The sequence below is a fragment of the Chelmon rostratus genome, chromosome 19 (assembly GCF_017976325.1).
Source record: "Chelmon rostratus isolate fCheRos1 chromosome 19, fCheRos1.pri, whole genome shotgun sequence".
NCBI lineage: Eukaryota > Metazoa > Chordata > Actinopteri > Chaetodontiformes > Chaetodontidae > Chelmon > Chelmon rostratus.
In genome coordinates this window covers 16,866,668-16,888,512 of record NC_055676.1, presented here as the reverse complement: position 1 = coordinate 16,888,512, position 21,845 = coordinate 16,866,668, and the positions used below count along the sequence as shown (strand labels likewise).

Genomic DNA, 21,845 nt, shown 5'->3' with positions numbered 1-21,845 from the left:
ATTATTACATTGCAAAGTCAAGTTTTCCTTTTTATTAAAACAAAACATAAATCCACCAATCATGATGTGTTATTTAAGCTTCACAGCTGTATGTGAGCAGTGAACACATTAAAGCATCAATGATCATAATCCAGTAAGATCATGTTTTTTATCCTGAAATTGTCTGTTCCGCATACTTTTACCTTTGGTACTTTAAGTATACTTTGATGGTAATGCATAATGCTTTTACTTAAGGAACATTTCAAATGCATTACTTTTACAGAGTGGCATTGCTACTTTTACTTCAGTAAAACATCTAAATACTTCCTCCACCGTTACTTCTTTTCATAACGCACCTCTTGTTGCAGGTTTGAGTGCAGAAAGCACCTGTCGCATGAACCCCTTCATGTATTTACTTCACTGTGGCAACGACTTCCTCCCAGCGACATTCAAGTCTGATCGCTGAACTGTTGTGCGGTGGTTTCGTGGTTGAAACCTTTTGACATGAAGCAACACTCTGCAGCAACGGATAGCTCCTCTCTAAAGAGATGAATCCTGGAGAGCTTGTTGCATACTGCCTTGTTGTTGGTGGAGATTAGTTGGCGCAGTGTTTATAGGACAAACACCTGTAATTACCACACATTAGGTAGACTGCGACAGTCAAAGAAAAGTTCAGGAAAAGACCTGTTGACCGTCACGGGCGCTTTAACATGGCAATCAGTATACTGTAAACATTAACAAATAATTACATTATAATTACGCCTCTATGACCTCCATTCATGTGAGTGCTCAACCGTTAACACTAACACTAAAGCCTGCTGGCTGGGCTGCTGTACTGTGAAAGAGTTACGGGCTCCACTCACACAGCTATTTGGATCTGATCGCTCTCAAACCGAGTCAGCTGGGTGTCCTCCAAGCAGAACTCACGCGCACAGTCTTCGCCCGAGGGGGCACAAACTGCCGCGACCAATCAGCGGCCTCCTCGCGCGGAGGGAGGGCGAGCCGTTACAGCCCGCTACAAATACGCCGTGGCACATTTTTTTTCGGTATTGAATGCGCTTATAGGTCACCAGTGAGACTGACTCAGGGAACCTCGTGGCTGTCAGTTAACCGCTTCATTATTAACCACAAGCAAACAGACTCAACAGTTCTTTGTAACTCGGAAACTCGGGAGAGCGAGCTGAACATCTCCCGCCGTTACTTTGCTGCTCGTCGGCTTGAGTAGGCAGCCGTGAGGACGCTTCTCACCAAACAAAGGGAGAGCAGCGTGGAAGGCAAAGTTGGAGGTCTTGTAGCACAGCCTGTGCAGAAGTTTTTTTGCGTAGTAAAGGCAGTGTAGTAAAACTTGCTTACCGTCTCCGGAAGGTAGCGTTTCCATTCATCCTCAGGAGTGTCACGCGCTCGGCTCTGTGTGTTACTAGCACCTGCAGACATGACGCGAAGGTCCTGCGCGATTCCTGCGGTTGGGACCATCTCCGCTCTCCTGCTGGTGGTTGGGATTGGCTTAGTCGTGTCCCAAGTTTTCCGCACCCTCATACACAACCGCCTCAAAAAGGTAAAAACACAACTTTCCCCCACAGAACTTTATAAAGCACCTGGTTATGTAGAGCAGTTTAATGAATTAATGTTGTGGATTTTCCCCCTTTTGACTGCACTGCTGTGTTCAGACAGAGCTGAGAATGAAAACATCGTTACAATGATGGCAGCATGCTGTATCACTCAATTACAGATCCTCTTTGCCAGTTCCAGATTACACAGAAAGTTCATCGCTTTGCCTTGCTGTACTAACTCCTTATCTTTAGTGCAGACCGTTGAAAGCGAGACCTGACTTTGAATAACTTTTAGCAGAAGAACAAACTTATATGCTGTTTATTATGATATATCATGCTATGCTTTGGGTACCCTTATCGTTGGAGTATAGTGATGATTGTTATGACTTGTGGTTGGTTGAGACAGGAAAGTGATGAGAGGTGTGTTGTCCCTCAAAACCTGCCTGACTGTTTTTACTTGTCTCGATACTTCATTCATGGTACTGATTATAGTAGTGGTTAACAACCCACCTCCTCCACTTAGTTCCACTTATCTAGGATCACCAATCTTCGCTTTAGTGCCATATGGAGGTCGGCTGCTAGCTAAGTTCTACAATTTTTTTTCTCGCCCTAATAATAATCAATTTTAATACAACACATAAAATGCTGCCAATAATACTGTTATGTCAGTGTTGTCTGAGTAATACATTGTCTCAGTGCTCACCTCAAACCTGCATCTTATCAGCCCTCCTGTCTCCCCCTTGCCTGCATTGTCTCTTCCCTGAGGGTAGGCGCGCGCGCACACACACACACACACACACACACACACACACACACACACACAATATCTTTAGTCTCTGCTGTGGTAGTACACAACCATGCTTAGCACAGTGAATACTGCCTCCACCAGACCAAATGTAATTCAACACAGAAAACTATGAGCTTGATAAAGAATTGATGGGTGACAAATGTTTGGGAGGTCCCTCTTGCGTACATTCAGGGGGACGTGTTACCCATTACGTGCATGAGTGCTTCTAATGGCAGCTCAAACTCCTTGAGATGGAGGAGGATGGGTTATAAGGGGTTCAGTAGCCTGAACTGTACAGTCACTGCTTTTTTCCCACAGTTAGATAGTTACTCAGTCTGTTTAAGTTTTGTCCACACTTCCTTTTCCATTAGCATGCACTGTGTTGAAAGACTTTATCAGATGGTATATCCAAAAGAATTTCTAATGTGTGTTTCTGCCTTCAATACATGTCATTATGACAGGACGTGGTAAATTCCACAGCTAAGAATAAGTAAGGGCTGGGTTCGTATCGCTTGTTCTTGGTGTTGGTCGGTATTTTTAACACGTCACAAGAAAAAAGTGTCCACTGCTGAGGACAAATCAGCACAACAAGAAAAAGTTTGAACTCTGTGGAATTTTTCCATGCCATTGAAATATGCAAAATCAATTTCAGTCATTAAATGTCAGTTTGCAAAGATGCAGTTTAAATTCAGTCAAGATGGTCACACACTACACACTAGTGTCCCTTCGTTACAAAGCCTTCCTCAGAGACATTCCTAACATCTGTGTATAGATGTGATGATTGGAGTTGAGTGGTGACACATTGAGCATTAGCCTAGCATGTTCCTCGGTTTTTGGTGTCACACAAAAACTTTTGACACATACAAAAGGAAAATATCACTACAAGTAGTTTATTTTCAGTTTTACAAAACTATAAGATTAGTTTATCAGAATGTGACTATAATTCTGGAAGAGAAAAAAGAATATGCTTATAAACTAATTGCGTAGGGTAAGTGCTTTTTATTTATTACAGAAATATTACTGCTAATGTCTACAAAAGATATTTTGGTATGAAAAACACACATTTTTTATTTCACCAAATGTCCGGTGTCATAAATATATGCCTGGCATTTGCAACAAACCTAACCACTTGAAAATTGGATAATATTTATTAGTTAGAGTTATGACCTTAACTGTCGACTGACCTCCTGCCTCAAAAGACCTAAGGCACATTTTCCATGTACCAACATTGTTACTATGATGGCAGTATGCTGTATCACTCAATTACAGATCCTCTCTGCCAGTTCCAGATTAGATATAAAGTTCATCGCTTTGCCTGGCTGTACTCACTCCCTATCTTAAGTGCAGACCATTAACAGTCATTATAGCACAGATAAATAAGGTCACAACGGAAACTTTGCACAAAATTCAACTGCATTGGGATTTGAATTGTGCCAACTCCATGACTGGCAGAGAATTAGCGAGACCTAACTTTGAATAACATTTAGCAGAAGAACAAACTTATATGCTGTTTATTATGATATATCATGTGAAGCTATGTGTACCCTTATCGTTGGAGTATAGTGATGATTGTTATGACTTGTGGTTTGTTGAGACAGGAAAGTGATGAGAGGTGTGTTGTCCCTCAAAACGTGTGGCAGGGGAGGAGTGTGGAGGTCTCACTCTTAGTTAAAGACACTGACACTTATTTGAGGCTCATCCTTAATTTTAATATTTGGAAATTATTTCTAGTTTTGCCAGTTTCAGTTGATGCCGATTGTAACTGATTTTTCCTGAGGGTTTTGCCATAACCTGACTGTTTTGACTGACTGTGTTGGATGCTGGGAAGGCAAGGTCCCCTCTAATACTTTTCCATTTTAAAACAGTGTTTTAAAACAAAAACAGTCTCTGTTCAGACCAGTGTTTTAGCCCTGTTTCACCATCTCACACAGACGTAGCAAAACTGTATCGTGTGGGTGCTACTGTGGTAATTTCGTGTATCAAACAGACCAATTTTTTTCGCAGCATGTGCAACATATATGTCACAATGAATGTGTCACAGTGTTTGGTCTGTTTGGAGTCAGTGCAGTGGATTCAACTTCACTAATGTTGATGGGAAATGGAACTTGTTTAAGTTTAATACAGTTGAATAAAGATATTTGAGTAGTTGGTTGGTTTGGTTGCATCAGTGATGCCATTTGTTCAGCGTCAGTAAACATGCTGTCGGCTCTACAGTTCATTTTGTTGTTGTACATTTATAGTAATTACAGTAGCTCAATACCTTTAATGTGAAAGTCCAGAGATTTCCTGGATTGCCAATATTTCAAACTGTGTTCATGAAGTTCAAAGCCTTCCCAGAAGGTTCACTTAACTTGGATAACAGTGCAGCCATGAACATACTGTTGGCCCATATTCGTTGTTATCATATGGCACACCTTCATCATTATTTTCATAGCAAACCTGCTTCTCCATAGCAGGTATCACATGGTTTTTATCAGCTTAGTGTTGACTTTAGAGATCAGGGTGCATATTAGTAAAGCTCTCTGTAGAGCTGGGAGTTGGGCTTCATGCTGAAAATTGTCAAATTGAAAAAAAAAAAAAACATTTTCTTTAACTTTCATATAGGTTTGCAAGGTTTGCCTTGGAGGTTTATTTAACAATAGGCTGCAGGAAGTGTTAATCATGTGCTACTGATGAGATTGTGCAGGGATGATGTTTGCATCTTATGTGTTCACATTAAGTTAATGGATAAATTAATATCATTACACCATTTCATTACTTGTAGACTCTCAGTTCATCTTAAGCCTTAAGACTGAAATGAAATTCACAGACGAGGAAGACCTTTTTTTTATGGAATGAAACCATGTTTAAGGAGGAATTGAAAGTTTTGAGTCAGTTGCAAGTTAGAGGTTGTTGAACCTTTGAAAATGAATGTTCCTTGGATTGACCAATTCTTTGGTCTGATCAGTTGTTTTACTAATTCTTACAGAGAAAAAGTATACAGTACATTACCCAAGTGTTGACTTGGCACAGTAGTTTCCGCATCTTAAGAATGTTTAATTACGTACATGAACAGACAGACATGTATGTATGTAAAAAAATCTCATAAAATGTTAGTCTCACTGTAAAATTTATTTATGGGTGTGGCACACATGCTTTTCACTCAACTTCTGAGTCAGTTGCAAGCTAGAGGTTGTTGAACCTTTGAAAATGAATGTTCCTTCGATTGACCAATTTTTTGCTTGTTTTACTAATTCTTACATAGTTTAATACACGCAGACACAGAGAAACAGGATATGGTACATTACCCAAGCATTGATTTGCCAAAGTAGTTTCTGCACCTCAAGAATGTTTAATTGCATGAACAGACAGATATGTACGTATGTAAAATAATCTCATACAATGTAAAAATTAATTTTGATGAAGTCTCACTGTAAAATTTATGTGTGGGTGTGGCACACATGCTTTTTACTTACACGCAGACACACATAGTTATCTACTAGCCTGGCAGTGTGATTTATTTCAGCCGTATCAAATTACTCCCTCACCCCAGTTGCACCAGCGTGAAGGATCCCATTCCATGGATACCCTCCCAGCAGCTGACTCTCTTTGTGTGCTAAGCCTATTTCACACTGCTAGGTTTATTGGGAAACCGGCTGGGTTGGCAGCCCCTCAGCTTCTGAGGCTGCTGATGAGGTGATGGTGAAAAATGACTTGTCCCTGATGAGGAATTTGGTAATTTCGCATAGACTAGGCTAGACATTGCAGGCTAGCAGTCCCTTGCCGGTTGTCTGCTGGGTTTCCCCTGCTTTTCAGCTTTGACACAAACATTTTTAATAATAGAGTTTCTGTTCCAAATTTAACAAAGTATTAAATCAGTAAAGCCACCACCAAAAGGTGACGTGATTGACACAACTAACTGCTGATTTAGCAATATTACCAGAATATTCCCAGTAGTGGAAATGTAGTCTCTCACATTATGGGATCATTAAAATCAAAAATCTTTAGCCCTTTTGAAGAATAAATATTAATTCCAAATGTCTGTGCTGTGGTCCCTTGTGGTCCTTGTCATGGACCACAGCAATGTTCAGGGAAAATTTTGAAATAAGTGTGCTAAACAAAAGGTCAGGGGTCATCAAAATCATTTGTAATCATGCGCTGGGGACAGTCTTACAAAACTTCATGGAAGTCATGGCCTGTAGTTGCTAAGATGTCTGTCTATCTTAAATGAATTCGAGCTAATAACAGGACAGTCATGCTAGCTGCTCTGTGAGGCTGTGTTGGCATGCTAACATGCTGCAGCTATAATGTTAAGCAGGTTCAAGATCTTTGTTTGACGCATTAGTGTGCGAACATTTCCTCATTGGAAATAAATAAGTTCAACTGAGGCTGAGGAGGATGTCAATAGTTTTAGTTTGAGTTTTGTAGGTATTAGGTCATAAACCAAAGTATTGGACAAACTGGAATGTTGAACTTATGATGTCAGTGGATTAAAAGTCACAGGAGAATGAAAGTTATTAGGATTCTCTCTCTGGGCAACACAGATGTGTGTAACAAAAGTTACGACAATGCAACCACTTTCTCTAAAAGTAAAACGGCATGATTGAAAAAATTAGAGAATCACCAAAGTCAGTAGGATTTATCCTCTTTTTCATGATTGTCAGAAGCAAATCTCACCCACATTTAATTGTTGTTGAGATATTCCAGCCTAGACCAAAATGTTGGACCAATAGACTGACATCACAATCCCTAGACCTACAAATTTGTCTTTAGATAATTACCTTTTAATTAATGTAATTCATGCTGCTTAAAATATTTACAGTAGTCAAGCTACCTTTGTTTGATTGTGTGAGCACAAACCAGGGATCTGACAGTGCAGCTAATTGGTGACCACTGTGAGTTATGATCAATGTAAAACTGAGTCAACCTTAATCTGACTTTGGTGGCTTCAGGAACAGCAGGGCTGGACTACAGGCAAGCTTGGTTAGGTGTTTGGCCACTACTGAGGCAAACCCATTTAGAGTATGCAAAGTTAGTGCATCATGACTGGGGGAATCAATGAATAGCCTCTTGCTGTACCCAGTGTTATTCACGTCTGTGTATTTGCCTGTCTCGACATCAAAGCACTCCCGTATGTGTTTTTGTGTATTCACCTGCTACATGTGTTTTCAAATAGGGAGTGGTGTAAGAGTACCAGGGGTAAGTACTGAGAAACGAGCGTTTCTCTGTTCCTGTTTTCCACGCAGTATTCCATGTAGCATGCTGGGAAGGTTACCATATTGATTGTTTGAGGCATGAAAGGACGATATAGCAAGACCATGCTTTTCCTTCCTCAATCTAAGGTGACAGCTTTATTGTCCTTGGCTACTCAGCTAAACTTTTGTCTCTGAACAAGTAGAAGGGACCCCAAAGGGGGGGGGGGGGGGGGGGGGGGGGGGGGAACTGGGGGTCTGTACTCCACTGAAATAATGGGACTCATTGGTGTGTCCAGCTCTTTTGGGTGTATTTCATACTGAAGTATTGCTTTTAACTTTAACACAAATATGACACAATTAGGTCAGAGTGAGATTTCCTCCTGATGTGTTGTCAAAAGAAATACTAATCCCCTCACCCCCTTCGTTCTCACACTCCCTGTGTTTTCCAGCTTCCCAAAACGATTCCTGCAGTGAATCAGGTTATCCTTGTCCAGGGGCAATGACATATGCTCTGACAATTTTCTAGCATACTGTGTAATGAAGCAGGGTGGTACAGATTTGTGCACTTCCAGGGCCTCATAAGGCTCAGTCCAGAGGAATGTGGCTCAGATCATTAAGGTCGCAGTCCTGTGCAACCAGTGGGCATCCAGCCCTGTGCATCACATGATATGTTTCCCTGAGTGCCCGTTGTCATGGGCAACCGCTGACAATGAAACTGTGGAAGGGTCTCCCCTAATACCATTCATGTGTGCAGCCAATGCTCTTGTCTGATGCTGAGACAGCAGCTCCCCTCCATGACCCCCTGAGGTTGTTTTTGTTCTCTGGGTTGTTTTTACTTGGGACAGATTGTGGAAACTCCAAATTCAAAACATGTTTTCAGTATCGCAAAACCTTTTGCAAGTTTTGTGGCAAGTGCATCATCACCTGAAAATGTGTACAGAAGTAGTCATGCATGACAACCATTTTTATGTGTCTGAATGAATTCTGTTTAAACTGGTATATATTTTATGTCTCAACAGGAGATTGTTTTGGTAGAGGGCAGCCGTGTGTTTGAGTCATGGAAGACCCCTCCCCCTCCTGTCTACATGGAGTTTTTCTTCTTCAATGTGACCAATGTGAATAAATTCCTCGAAGGGGAAAAAGCAGAGGTCAAGCAAGTTGGACCCTACACGTACAGGTAGGATTCAGGAGCACATCAATGTACTCAGATGTGCACAGGCTGCCACAAAGAAAGCAGCACGTGTCCCACATGAAACTTCTGAGGTTAGCAATCTGACTCGTAAAAATATGTGATATTGTATCACAGAAGAAAATGGAATTGCAGAGTAGGGTTAGTTTTTAAAAATTGCCCTTTCTAGTGTAGGAGTCGATTTTCTATATAAGGCTTCTTCCTTCAGTACTGTTGAAATGTGTCCATTATTTGCTCATCACCTATCTAAACTGAACAAGGGACATTAGCTTCTGCTTTTCTGCTTCCTCTCTTATGGTCTATTAAGACACGCTTATTTTAGGATAAAAAAGTCTGTCCAGTCTGTCATGTGAGTCCTGACAAGAAACTTTGTATAAATTACTTATTTGGAATCGTTTCTAATGCACCCACTGAAACCTCTGAATAAATATCAAGGTTCACTAAAATGTTACAACAGCCACAGCGTATGTCAAAATACCCCTGCCACCTAACGGCTTAGGTTACCTAATCTCAAAGACATGTTGTGTTGCTAGGAAGGAGTTGTGTGATGAAATTAATACTCATTTACCCTCATTCACATTACTCATTTGTAACAGGAAAGTTTGATGAAAATGCTAATATTACATTTAATCATGTCTGTCCAGGGAGTACAGGTATAAAGACAATGTGAGCATGGTGGAAAATGACTCGAAGGTGTCCGCATACAACACCAAAAGCTTTGTTTTCCTGAGAGACAAGTCTGTGGGAGACCCAGCTGTGGATAACATCACCACTGTCAACATCCCTGCTTGGGTGAGTCATGAAGTAAAGGTCTTAGACAAGTAGGGGAAAGTGGAATGTGTGTTCTGTAACTTCCTTCTGCATTCCCTTAGTTGTTCCATCCATCCCACACCAATGCCCACCACCCTCTACCTCACCTTGCATTCTTTTCCATCTCCTTTCCACTCTGCGGCACTTCCCATCCCTACATAGAGCAAGTACATAGTTTATCCACAACCACATGCAATTTTTGTTTCAATCCCTGTGCAGTTCTTTTTCAACATTTCTCAAGTACTTTCCATTGGCAATATATTTTCTATAGTATTTTGTATAAAATGTACATATACATTCTTATTTTGTATTTTCTTATTTTGTATTTTCTATTGCCTTTGCTATTTGCCATTTTTATTGATGCTGCCTGTAACACCAAATTTACCCAACTGGGGATTAATAAAGTTGATCTTATGTTATCTTATTTTAGCTTATCTTGTCTTATCTTATCTTATCTTAGGCTGTAATGACAAAGGTGAAAGGGAGTTTCTGGAAGAGCAACTTGGTGTCCATCTGGATGAACTCTTTCGGGACAGGCCTCTTCACTACTCGCACTGTGGATGAATTGCTGTGGGGCTACGAAGACCCCCTGCTGACCCGTGTTTCTTCCTCCAATCCTGATGTGGAGAAAGACTTTGGCCTCATGTACAAGGCATGTGCAGCTCTACAAATAATGAAAGCCGATGAACCTCAGCTGGATGTTGTTCTTGGAGGATCTATTAATTTGTTTTTGATTAATTCCTCCATGAAATCCAGTCAATCTAAAAATCACTGCAGCAGGTGTTTTTATGACAAGAAATGTTTTTCTGGTTTTGAAAGCTTGACATATTTAATGACCTAAATCTTTGGATCTATTTAGAAAAATGGAAGTAACGACGGGGAATTTGTGTATCACACTGGGACGCAGAACTACATGGATTATGGTCGCGTTGAAACATGGAAAGGCCAAAGGTAGCACTGTCACAGGGTCAAACAAACAAACACCCCCTCTCTGTCTTCTTCCGCTGTAATGAAATTGGGTAACCTTTGGATTTGAAAAGTTTCTCAAATCTACTTCTTTTTGCCAAAAAGGACTATGTCTGTCTGTCTGTCTGTTGGATTGGGCTGTTGCCCACAGTAGAGAGAACAGGACATCCTGATACTTAATGCTTTCAAATTGCATAAATGTTCTCTTGGTTCAATTTAAAAAAGACATTAAATTTGTGACATCATGCTGTCTTTGCAGCCAGCTGACCTTCTGGATGTCTAACCAAAGCAACAGCATCAATGGATCAGATGGAAGTGCTTTCCACCCTCTGCTGAAAAAGGACGAGCGCCTTTACATCTTCACTCCAGACCTCTGCAGGTACATCTCTCACATAATGCTCCCATGTGCTCTAGTTGCTAATCGAGCTGTAAATAACGACCGGCAGAAGAGGAAGTCTTCTGCAGGTCAAAATTTTTATTTGTCCTGTCCTGTATACTTTGCGTTTAATCCTAATAAGCGCATGTTAGCATGCTAACACGCTTAGCTAATTTGCTGAACAGAGGAAACATTAAACCCGCTGAACATCACTATGTTAGCAATGCCATTGTGAACATGTTTGCATGCTTACATTAGCATTTAGCACCACCTAAGGGTCGGGCTATGCTCAACCTGAACTTGTTTGTACGATGAGTTGTCATGCCACTTCAGAAATGAAAAGTGGATATTACTGTTCGGAACTGTCACACTGGAAGGCTGGGTGAAAATCTGATCGCCATTGAGAGGGGAGACACAATACTGCTTAAGTATGGGGATAATGTTGCACAATTTTTAGATAGTCTCCTGTGGAAGGCATTCATAGTGTTGTGTTAAAGCTAGAGAGAGAAGTTCAAACCCTGGCTCCTCTCTCACCTCTGATCTTGGTGTGAAGTATCATGAATGGCAGCTTATCTGTTTCAGAAAGGTATAGGTTGGACACAGCCCCCGCTAACCCGTAATGTTGGAAAGGTGTCGGGGAGGGTATTTTTGAAGCTATTCATCCATCTGACAAACAGTTTTGAAAAGTATTGTGGCAGCTTCAGTACAGCCTCGCAGAAGGTTGTTGGCTTTGTTGTCAGTTAAATACGAGGCCATTGTTATATTTTGTACATATGACATGAGGTATAAAAAGATTATATTATGTGTCATCACAGGCAAGTCATCTGGCTGCAACAGCAGCAACATTTGCATTTGTTTGTCCCACTGTCCCCTGTGTCCCAATTATGATATTTTACCTTGGGATGGTGTGGTTATAATGTCTATTTCTGGTATATGACCTGGCCAAAAAATGTTGGACTCAACTCACCACACAGTAGGACAGGGGCTTTTAATATCTCCTATGGAAATATGCTCACAGGCCTTGGACCCCATGCATTGTTATCATAACATCCTGATCACTTACAAACAGCACTACAGGTGACGTCTGTTTTCTCACCGAGGCTTTACAGCCTGTACTGTGTTGGCTTTTTCAAACACTAACATGCCATTTGCCAGGGAACACTTCATGGAAAGGCTTTCTTAAAAAGGAATGTAATGGAGATAAAAGCTGGGTGGCTGAGGAAGAGGAAGGACAACTGTGGGAGTGAGAAAGAAAAAAAAGAGACAAAAACCCTTCAAGGACTTTAATGATTTTTAGGACAGAAAAGTTTTCGCCCAGCTGGAACAAACAAGTTTCATTATGCTTTCCATGTGCAATGGGCTGCATGGGCTTGGCCAGTTTGTAAATTACTTCTTGTACTTCTTGTATAACTTGGAAGTAATACAAAGTAAGGGTGCCAGACATGTTCTCGATAGATGCTTGTAAAGACATTCTGATTTCTTGAGGATCCCCTGGGGGGGGGGGTTTCAGAATCAGGACAACGTCATGGAAATCTTGAAGAATGTTAAAGAAAAAATGGCCTCCCACACAATGACTAGCTCCTTGGGGTTTAATTCCACAAATGCTAAGTCTGCTGGATTCTCTGATGAAACTCTGTACTTGTACTTTATGATGATGAGCGCTTCTAATTTTGAAAATAACCTTGACCTTAAAAAAGCTGCTGCAGACATCTTCCCCTTTTTGTTGAGTGTGGAAAGAATCTGTTGGAGTGGTATGGTTGTACCTTTGACTCTGATTGGACTCCCAAATGTTTACACTTTCACCTACTTATTCACCTCCTGGTGCCTTCATCATGGCTCTGTGTTATTGTGACTAAAGGGAATGCTCCCTCCCTGTTTCCTGTTCTTTTTACTATAATTTGAAGAGGAAATGTTCCATTAAGTTAGATGTGTTAACCTTTCACACAGACAGTTTGGCTCAAGTTTTTTTAAGGCCTTAAGCCCCTGTAAGAGTAGCTTAGCAGCACTTTGTGTGAAAACATGCGTTTAGTTAAACGACATATGGGATTGATCTGTAGGATAAAATAAGTGTTAGAATTCCCATCTGTGACACTGATGGGTAAGTGACCCTTCAGTCCAGTAACTGACAGCTGAGCCGCAAAAACCAAGATTTTGACGAATTGCAGACAGGTGTCATTGTTCAAATACCAACTTGCCTTTTGCCATATGTTAATCTTTCCTCTAGCTACGACCCTTCATTTAAAATAACTTTTAACACTTCAAAAACATAATTTAGAAGAAGTTTTAAGACTTCAAAAACATGATTTAAAAGAACTTTTAACACTTCGAAAACAAACAAGAAAAACAAAACAATAGATAAAGATTCAACCCAAAGTGGGAGCCGGATATCTAAAATGAAATGAATAAAACAAACTATAAGTAGCATGTTATACAAACAACATGTTGAATAGATGAGCAAAACTGAAACATGGAACAGGAAAGAAACACTTGAACTTCATATAACTTTTTTTTCATAGATGTCTGGACTTCCCCAGATCACTGCAAACAGCAAAGACTGCTGCTACACTACAAACTTAAGTGAAAGACGTAGCATGGAGATTTAATTATTGTTGATATTACTCATCATACATATTGTAATTTTTAAGTAAAATACTAAGTACATTCCACCACGTCTCTTCTTTCCATTCTCTTTAAAGTAGCTCACATTATCTCATTATCAGGTGTTTCAAATTTTGGTCCACACACAATGAAAGGATTTAGATCCAAAAGAACCATATCTCAGCTTAGTTTGTCTGAAATTAATACACACTGTAACAGTCTCTCATGGCCAAAAGTACAAGGCAAAGGCTTTCACAGCTCTGTTCTAGTGAAGAAACACATACAGCTTTTTACTTGGATTCTCTCTCAAAGGTCAAGGGAAAGGTCTGTACAGTATTGTTTCACAATTGGTGGGCTGCGTAGCAAAGAGCCGTATCCTCCCAGCCAGTTGGCTGACACTGTATAGACTTCTTTGTTCTCACTGAGAATCGTCGGGATTCCCTAAACACAGCAGAACTGCAGATACATAGAACAAGGATGAACTTCTCACAATAAGGTAATTATCTGAAAAGCTGTAAAAACAAACATTAAAATAAAATTTAAATTTATGACTTCTCCGTTCCCAGTACAAAGTAAATGTCAACATCACACTACAGCATCATTCCACTATGTGTTTATAATGAATGAAGTGCTACAACAGGATTTCAGCATAGTGGAAAAGCCAAATTAACTCCTCCAGCTTCTCTCTTGAAATTCCAAGCCATGATTTTACATTAAATTATGGACTCAACACTGTTATTTCACCTCTTGTGCCTTTGGTGCCCATTTTATTGTTTCATCAGGGAGATAATAAGAGAAGAGAAGTGAGTTTCAGGTTGTGTTTGCTTGTGAACAGGTGTGTCGGTTCCAAAAAGGCAGGTGAAATTGACTAGTTGAGTGGTTGACAAGCCATGTGGATCAGGATACAGCACCAGCAGAATGTGCAGATATTTTTTGGGGTTATTATAGTTGATTGTTTATTCTGAGCAGCAAACGAGTTTGGTGAAATGTAATGACTTTTTAATGGGATTTGTTGACTTCAGACTTAGCCAAGCAGCAGTCAGTTAAGTGAGTGACTATTTCTTCCTGGAAGTGGTCTTAATGTTAATGGACTAGACATAATGTAGAAGTATTAGTACAGCAATTCTGTAGAGCTGTGATTTTATCGCTCTTGTGCATCCACCAGCCCCTGTTGAGAATTCACGCTGCTTCTTACAGTAGCACTTTCTTTCTTTCTCAAGTGCTAGCGCTCAGGCTGCAAACTGCTGTTGAAACGTCCTCAATTTTTTCTGTTATGTTCTTGCTTTTCTCTCCAGGTCGATCTACATGGAATTCCAGAAAGATGTAGAGGTGAAAGGAATCCCAGCTTACCGCTTCACACCTCCACGTTCTGTTTTGGCCAGCAAAGAGGAGAACCCTGCCAATGAGGGGTTCTGCATCAGCCCACAAGAGTGCCTGGGAACTGGCCTTCTTAAAGTCAGTCCCTGTCGGAAAGGTAAATGTCAGCTTGTGCTGCGTATTTTCTCACCCGCTCTTTGCTGTTACACGTGCTGCTCTCAAATGCTAATTTCTGCATGGTACCTGCCATCAACCTTTTTTTCACTCTCCTGTCCTCTGTGTCTTTAATTAGCTGTGCATCCTACTCAAAGCCTCTGTGCTTAAACTCTGACCTGGGTCTTTATATGATTTTTGTTGTTCTGTTTTTTCTGCTTTCTACCAGCCCACTTTAAATGTTATGGCCCCTAATTGATCATACACTTATATAGGTCAAGTCCTCTTTTTATTTTCCTTCTCACTATCACCAGTTATAATACCCCCTAATGACCCATGTGACACAGCTCTCCAGTCCTCTACACACCTCAGGCACCATCTGACCATGACTGGCTCAGTAGCTGAGGGGGCGGTAAGCCCTGTCACCTGATTCTGGCCTTGAATATGACCAGACATTACCTTAGTGCCTGCGTTTACTGCACAGTTTTGTTTTTTTTGTTAAGATTATCGCTCCATTAAAGAAACAATCCCGAGCACTGAGATGAATCTAAACTAATGGTTGCAATCCACTGAAGTATTAAGCATGCATGACTTGTAGTAAATGTATGCATGGTAGAATTTCATAAAATAACCAAAGCAGTTTGAGGTCATAGCACAAATCAAGTGTAGCCAGCAGCAGGCATTTGACTCTACTCAGGTGAGGAGGATTTAAAAAAGCGTGCAGAGGGTTAAGTTTAGGTCAGGTGTTCAGGAATATACACAGTGATTAATGGCACTCATAAGTGTACCAATGCAAATATACATGTGTGTGTTTGTATTGCAGTGACCTTGTGGGTTGTCAGGGGAACAGCCTCTCAGGTGACTGCGGGTGTCCAATGTTTTTTTCTAACGTCTGCTGCCAAACACAAGGGCAGGAAAACTGTCACCTCTGCCCCACTTCATCAGCACCTCTAACTGTGCCACCATCTGACTTTGTTGTTGCTGCTGAGGCACATGTGGTTCTTGTTAAGCTGGACTACTTTTATTTTTGTTGACCAACACACATCCAGAATGATTAAGTTCAACATTGCACAGGTTATCTCAACCAAGGCCAGATTGTTATAACGCAATGTATCCTGTTGACAATATGAGGAAGGAACTTAGCAGGGGTAACACGATTCCTTATCTGGACATCAGATAGAGCCCTTAATATGTTATACAAACAGGGTTGTGGTCCATTTGTGCACTGATTGTTTATTTTTTTGAAAGATTGACCCTGAGTAACATGCTGCGTGTCCTGCAACAGAGTTCAGATTATATCTTGTCACCGTCTCTTGAGAACTTTTCCCAAATGTCCTGTACTATTTACTATGTCCTGCTTGGATCATACATCAAACAACAGGAAAGTTCTTTGCTGCTACTTTGATTATCATCTCAACCTTTGGAATAGTGAGAGGTTTGCATGTCCACCACCACTGTCCACTGCCTGTGTGTAGATACATTATTTTGAACAAAAAGAGCACATTATAGGAGCTACATATTTGTTCTGCATGTTCCCATTACAGAGCATTAATGATCTGACTTAAGAGCTGTGCAGAAATTAGCATTTTAATCAGGAAAGACTGGTTTTCTTGAAAATATTACAGCTCCTCTGAGATACACTCTTGAGGTCATCTTAATATTGCCTATGTGTTATGTGATGATTTCAATGTTGACATAAGAACACTCGCTAATTAATGTTTGAATTAGCCAAAATACTGAGTTATACGTTGTTATGGAGGCATGTGGCAGCTCAATTATCTCTTGAAACTCTGGTATTAAACTATAATTGGAGAGGGTTCAATAATTACTTCACTTAAAAAAGTGGGGAAAGGAGAACTTTTTGTGAATCCTGTGTTGTGCTACTACTGTACAGTAGAGATACATGTCATGCTTTGCTTACCCTAATGTTGTCACTTTCCTTATTGTTCCTCTTGTCTCCTCTCCTCACATAGGTGCCCCAGTGGTTGCCTCCTTTCCTCATTTCCACCTGGCAGACCCTAAATATGTGGCTGCCATTGAAGGAATGTCCCCTCAAACAGAGCATCACCAAACGTTCCTAGACCTTAACCCGGTGAGCCACCAGACAACAGTCTGTCAGCCTCAAATGCACTTTTTTCTCTGCAGTTATGATTGGTAGCATTAATGCTGGGACTCATCTTTGTTGGTCATATTGCACATTTCAATCCACTAGATATGTAGGAGCAGCGTATTTCACTTCATTTCAGCTGTGAGATACCGTGCAACATAAAAAAAGTACTGCTACACCACCTAGTGGTTTATAAGTAGTATTGTTGAAGAAAATCAACTGCATTGGTGTCAACATCCCGATTGTACTCATAAGACAGTGGCTACGTATACATGCACACTAATTTTCCACCATTATTCCAAAGATTACAACATTCCATATTAATACTGGTCATGTAAACAGCATATTTCGTTGAATTTCACTTTAATTCAAATGTAGTATTTTCTGCTTCAAATGTGGGTTTTTACTGCAGTTTGCAACACATGGTCTCTTGCCTCTTCAGGTCAGCTCTGTGTGGTGCCTAGCCAATAGTTTGCAAGGCTGGAATAGAGATATATGCACAAAAGAAAGTGCCGCATTTCTTGTTGGAAGGAGAAACACACCAATCATTATGAGAGACTTGGATATTAGACTTTTTGGATATGTGCAAATGTCACAGCATCAACATTTTCAATAGGGTGGCTGAACAAACGAAAAAACAAGGCTGTGTTTCGTCATTACATTAATCAGAATATGTATGGCTTCATGTAACTTCATGAATTATTAGTTAGGAATATTCATTTTCATTAACTATGTAAACGGCTTTGTAGAAATATTGTCTTTGTCGAAATGAGGGCAAAAGCCATAGTATTTTGTGCATTTTGTGCATGTTAACATAGTCAGTGACATAGGTTTCATTTTGTTGTCCGTTCTGATGATTCAGTGCATTACGTCACATCGTTAATACTACATTTTTTCTGCATGCAGACCACTGGAGTGATCGTGCGTGCAAACAAGAGAGCACAAGTAAACATCTTGCTCAGCAGAGTCCCTGGATTCCCGTGAGTATCTGCATCCAAACACAAGCTAAACTCTATAGTTCTATAGTACTGATGGATGTGTGTCTGTGCTGCATATGACTGCTTCACACTGTTTTCATTACATCCATAACAGGAAAACTAGAGCCCTGAATGAGACTGTCTTTCCTGTCATGTTCCTAAATGAGGTAAGAAACACAATTTTAAAAAGAAACCCCTTTGGTTTATGCATAGGTTACCAAATTTTAACAACACAAATCAGGACTGAACCGCTACAGAGTGTACAGAGTGTCACGAGTGATATACAGATTTTCTCTCCGTAATGTGTCTGTCATATTGTCTTTTAACATATAGAGTGTGGTGATTGATGATGCATCCGCAGCGAGAGTACAGAAACTGCTGCTGATTGTCACACTAGTGTCCAACTTCCCGCTCATTATTGTGGGACTGGGTGCCATTATGCTCGCAATCTTCATCGTCCTTCTGATCCGGGAACGCAATAAGAAGGTATGATACCACTACCTGCCAATACCTGATTTTTTTCTAACAGCTCACCATTTGCTTGCTTTGTCCCAGTAAATAATTAGTGTTAATTTTTGTGTAATTCATTTAATTACTTAACCACACACTAATGGCACTGTGCATGTATTTTCTGTGCAGAAAGAAGTTAAGCGCATTGTGTTTACCAAGCCACTCTATGCTGTAAGTCTTTATGATTATTTTGCAGATTTTTTTTTTAATTCTATGTTGTCTTTGCTTTATTCAAGCTTCTGTCTTACTAAATTGAGTGCTTATTGTCTATGTGTACCTTTAATCTCGTTTTTCAGAGTGCAGTTAAATAACTTTCACTCCTACTGAAATAAGTCTGGTGCTGTACCAAACGTCTGGTTTTAAAACATTAACATACATTTTTAATACTAAATGTCTATTTAAGTACTGTAAAAATGTCACAGATGGGACCTTCAAGGACATCAACCCTTTTTGCTCAGAGGTATAACTGTAAGGGGTTAAAGTAAGATGAGATGAGTTTTTAATCACGTTGTTTTTATCCTCAATGTCCCGCTACAGACATCCACAGAAGAGGACACGTCTTACTCCCCAGTCAGTGACAAGGAAAAGGAAGATCCTCAAAATGGAACCTATATTGGTTTGACACCTAAAGCTGACCCACAGGCTTGAGGAGGGAGGGAAGATTTAGACGGGGCTTTGTACATCTTCAAACCTCAGAATCATGAACACGGATTTGGCCTTTCAGGAGAGAGAAAAAACTCCACCATAGAAAATTGTCAGTTTTGCCTTTACAATTGGAAATCTCAGGGGGATAACGGGGTAGAGGAGGGGAACATATTTTTAGTCCTAAAAATAATGTAGTTAGTCTTAGCCATGGAGAGTTACCCAAAGTCCAGTAACACACTGTATTCCCAGGAAAAAAGAATTGACATTCATTTGAAAACACTGTGTGTCAAGGGCTACTTTTCGCTGTTCGGGTAAATCAGTTGCTGAAAATGTTAATGTAAAAATGCTGACAACAAGCTGTGGTTCTCTAATGGCTAGAGATAACACTTTGTTAGTGGTCCAAAACAATAAATAGAATAAATACAACAATAAATTAGATTTTTAGTGCTGTGGCCTCACCTCATTCTCTGTTTGCCTCGATTAGATTGTGTATTCAGATTTTAGCGACTGAGTACTTTGTAACAGGGCACAGAGAGTGACGGGACCAGGGTAATGAAGTCCACAAACTGTGAGTTTTTTGGATACAGTGTCATGAGTCGCTCTCAGGGGGCCTCTGCTTAGATATTATATAAAATGATTAAAGCAGGTGAGAGGAGCAAGTCTTTGTGAAGACATTTTAGTCAATCCAGTATTGTTATGTTTCATTTTCATTTCATCCTATGTTACAAAACATTTTCATTGTTCATTATTACTTTCTGTTGGTGCGCTGTAGAGGGATTCCTGTGAGTGTCCTTATCACCCGTACCTGAAAAACCCTTAGAGTATGGCATGTATTTGTATATATACAGTGTAAGATGTGTTGAGCCGCTTACATTCCTCTCAGTGTATGATGGGAATTAATATCAGACAAAACGCTGTATATTTTGGATACTTTAATTTTTTGTAAAATAAGAAGTCCTTCTCATTTTTGTAAATGTTAATGTAGAAATCTTTGAATGAGGAACATCTTAAACTAGAGCTTCACAAATGTCTTCTAGTGTTATAATGAGCGACACTTTCATCAGCCATGTAAAGCCTTGAACATGACAGGGTTTTATGGCAGAAACAATGATTCATACATTATTGAATTTATGTGTTGGCAGTGTTTTTGCCCTTTATGACTGCTTATACTATCTGATGTGGCCATATCAAAATGTAATTCATCTTATTATCATTTCAAAATGCGCTTTTTTGATGCTGTTGTTGAATGCCTTTGCATTGTTGGTGCACCAACCAACCTTTTTTTCTCATTGTTTGTGAAAACTTAAGATTTCATGTCAGGTGTCCAGCCATTGCAACTCATGAGGGTTCAATATGAAGAAACACTATAGTTGTGCCTTTAAAAGAATCAATGTTACTGGATCTCTTTTGCCTTTTGTACTTTTCACATATTTTGTGAAAAGAAGATATGTCATACCAACAAATCTACTCTCAAGTTTAGATCATTTTCTTCCAGATACCAAACAAAACTGAGCATGAAACAGTTTTTATAGTTTTTATATACCGGCAGGGTCATACTGCACTTTGAAAACACTCTTCTTGAATGATAGATTTGTTGTACAGGGCTACAGCTTTCTCACTCAAGTCTGGTGAACATATTAGACTTCAGGTGCCATTTATTGTAATATAAAAATGCTGCAGATTTACTTCATTTGAACTGTGATGAGTTCAGCTTTTATTCCTGCTCTTATTCTTAGTTGTGACATTTTAAGGATGAATGAGTTGCTTTATTCAACCTTGTCATTACATGCACTCTAATAATCAGCAATGACTATAGCAGACAATAGTGGAGAAGCTGCAACATGTTTCATGGAGAGATTTTGCTTCATCATTTGATTTTACTATTTGTGTTTGATTTTGATTGTAATTAAACTACGTATGATAAGACAAACAAATAAGAGTGCATAATGTAGTTTCATCACAAATTTGTGAGAGGGTGAATGAATGGATAAGTCATAAATTTTTATTGCAAAAAAAAAGCAGTATTACACAACATGAGTATTGTGGTTAAAGATGATAAATTATTTTGTTATGGTGGTAAAACCAAAACAGAAAGCTCCATAATGACTGGACCCTGGGCTACTTTGTGCCATATTTTGATTAAAGATTGTTCTTTCTAAAGTTATCGTTACTGCTATAACCACATATTCTTCCAATTGTCAGCTTGTTTTGAAATGTTGACTGTTTTTACTGTGTACACAAAAATAAAAGTAGTTTCAGTAAGTGTGTCTTCATCATTTAAGACTTTTGTTGTTGTGTTTGGTTCTCATTTTATGCAAGTTACAAATCCTATAAAATTACTTTCTAATTTAGACAATGTACTGCTAAAATTAAAGAAAGCCTATAATTTGTATATCAAGCGAATTTAGATTTGTAAAATTGCACCATCTTACCTGACAGAATAGATGCTTTCAGGGTTGATATTGTGTGCACATAAGTCAAATGTTTAGTTAATCGTCCTCAAGTTGGGACACTGTGTAGAAAATAAAACAGAATGTGATAATTTTCTAATCCTTTTGACATATAGTCAGTTGAAAGCACAAAAAAAAAATATTTAGATATTAACCTAAACTTAATTTTTACAAATGTATAAGATCCATTGTTTGTCTAATGTTGTAGTAGGGATGCATAAATGGAAGTTGGATTTACGGTCTTCTCTTATGAATAA

At 39.6% G+C, this 21,845-nt stretch overlaps 1 protein-coding gene across 2 annotated transcripts; it reads left to right on the top strand.

Annotated features, from left to right (window-relative positions):
• Positions 1–1,039: 1,039 nt before the first annotated feature.
• Positions 1,040–21,411, top strand: LOC121622829 (lysosome membrane protein 2-like). 2 transcript variants are annotated; one of them, XM_041959836.1, is made up of 13 exons: positions 1,040–1,534; positions 8,510–8,667; positions 9,324–9,471; positions 9,950–10,141; positions 10,349–10,440; positions 10,715–10,834; positions 14,725–14,903; positions 16,873–16,991; positions 17,913–17,986; positions 18,099–18,150; positions 18,317–18,469; positions 18,623–18,664; positions 19,031–21,411. In XM_041959836.1, exons 1-13 carry the CDS (start codon positions 1,412–1,414, stop codon positions 19,139–19,141), a joined length of 1,563 nt encoding a protein of 520 aa, XP_041815770.1. In that variant the 5' UTR covers positions 1,040–1,411; the 3' UTR covers positions 19,142–21,411. The 2 variants fall into 2 exon arrangements, with proteins under 2 accessions (XP_041815770.1, XP_041815771.1); XM_041959837.1 differs by lacking the exon at positions 18,623–18,664.
• The last annotated feature ends 434 nt before the right edge of the window (positions 21,412–21,845 follow it).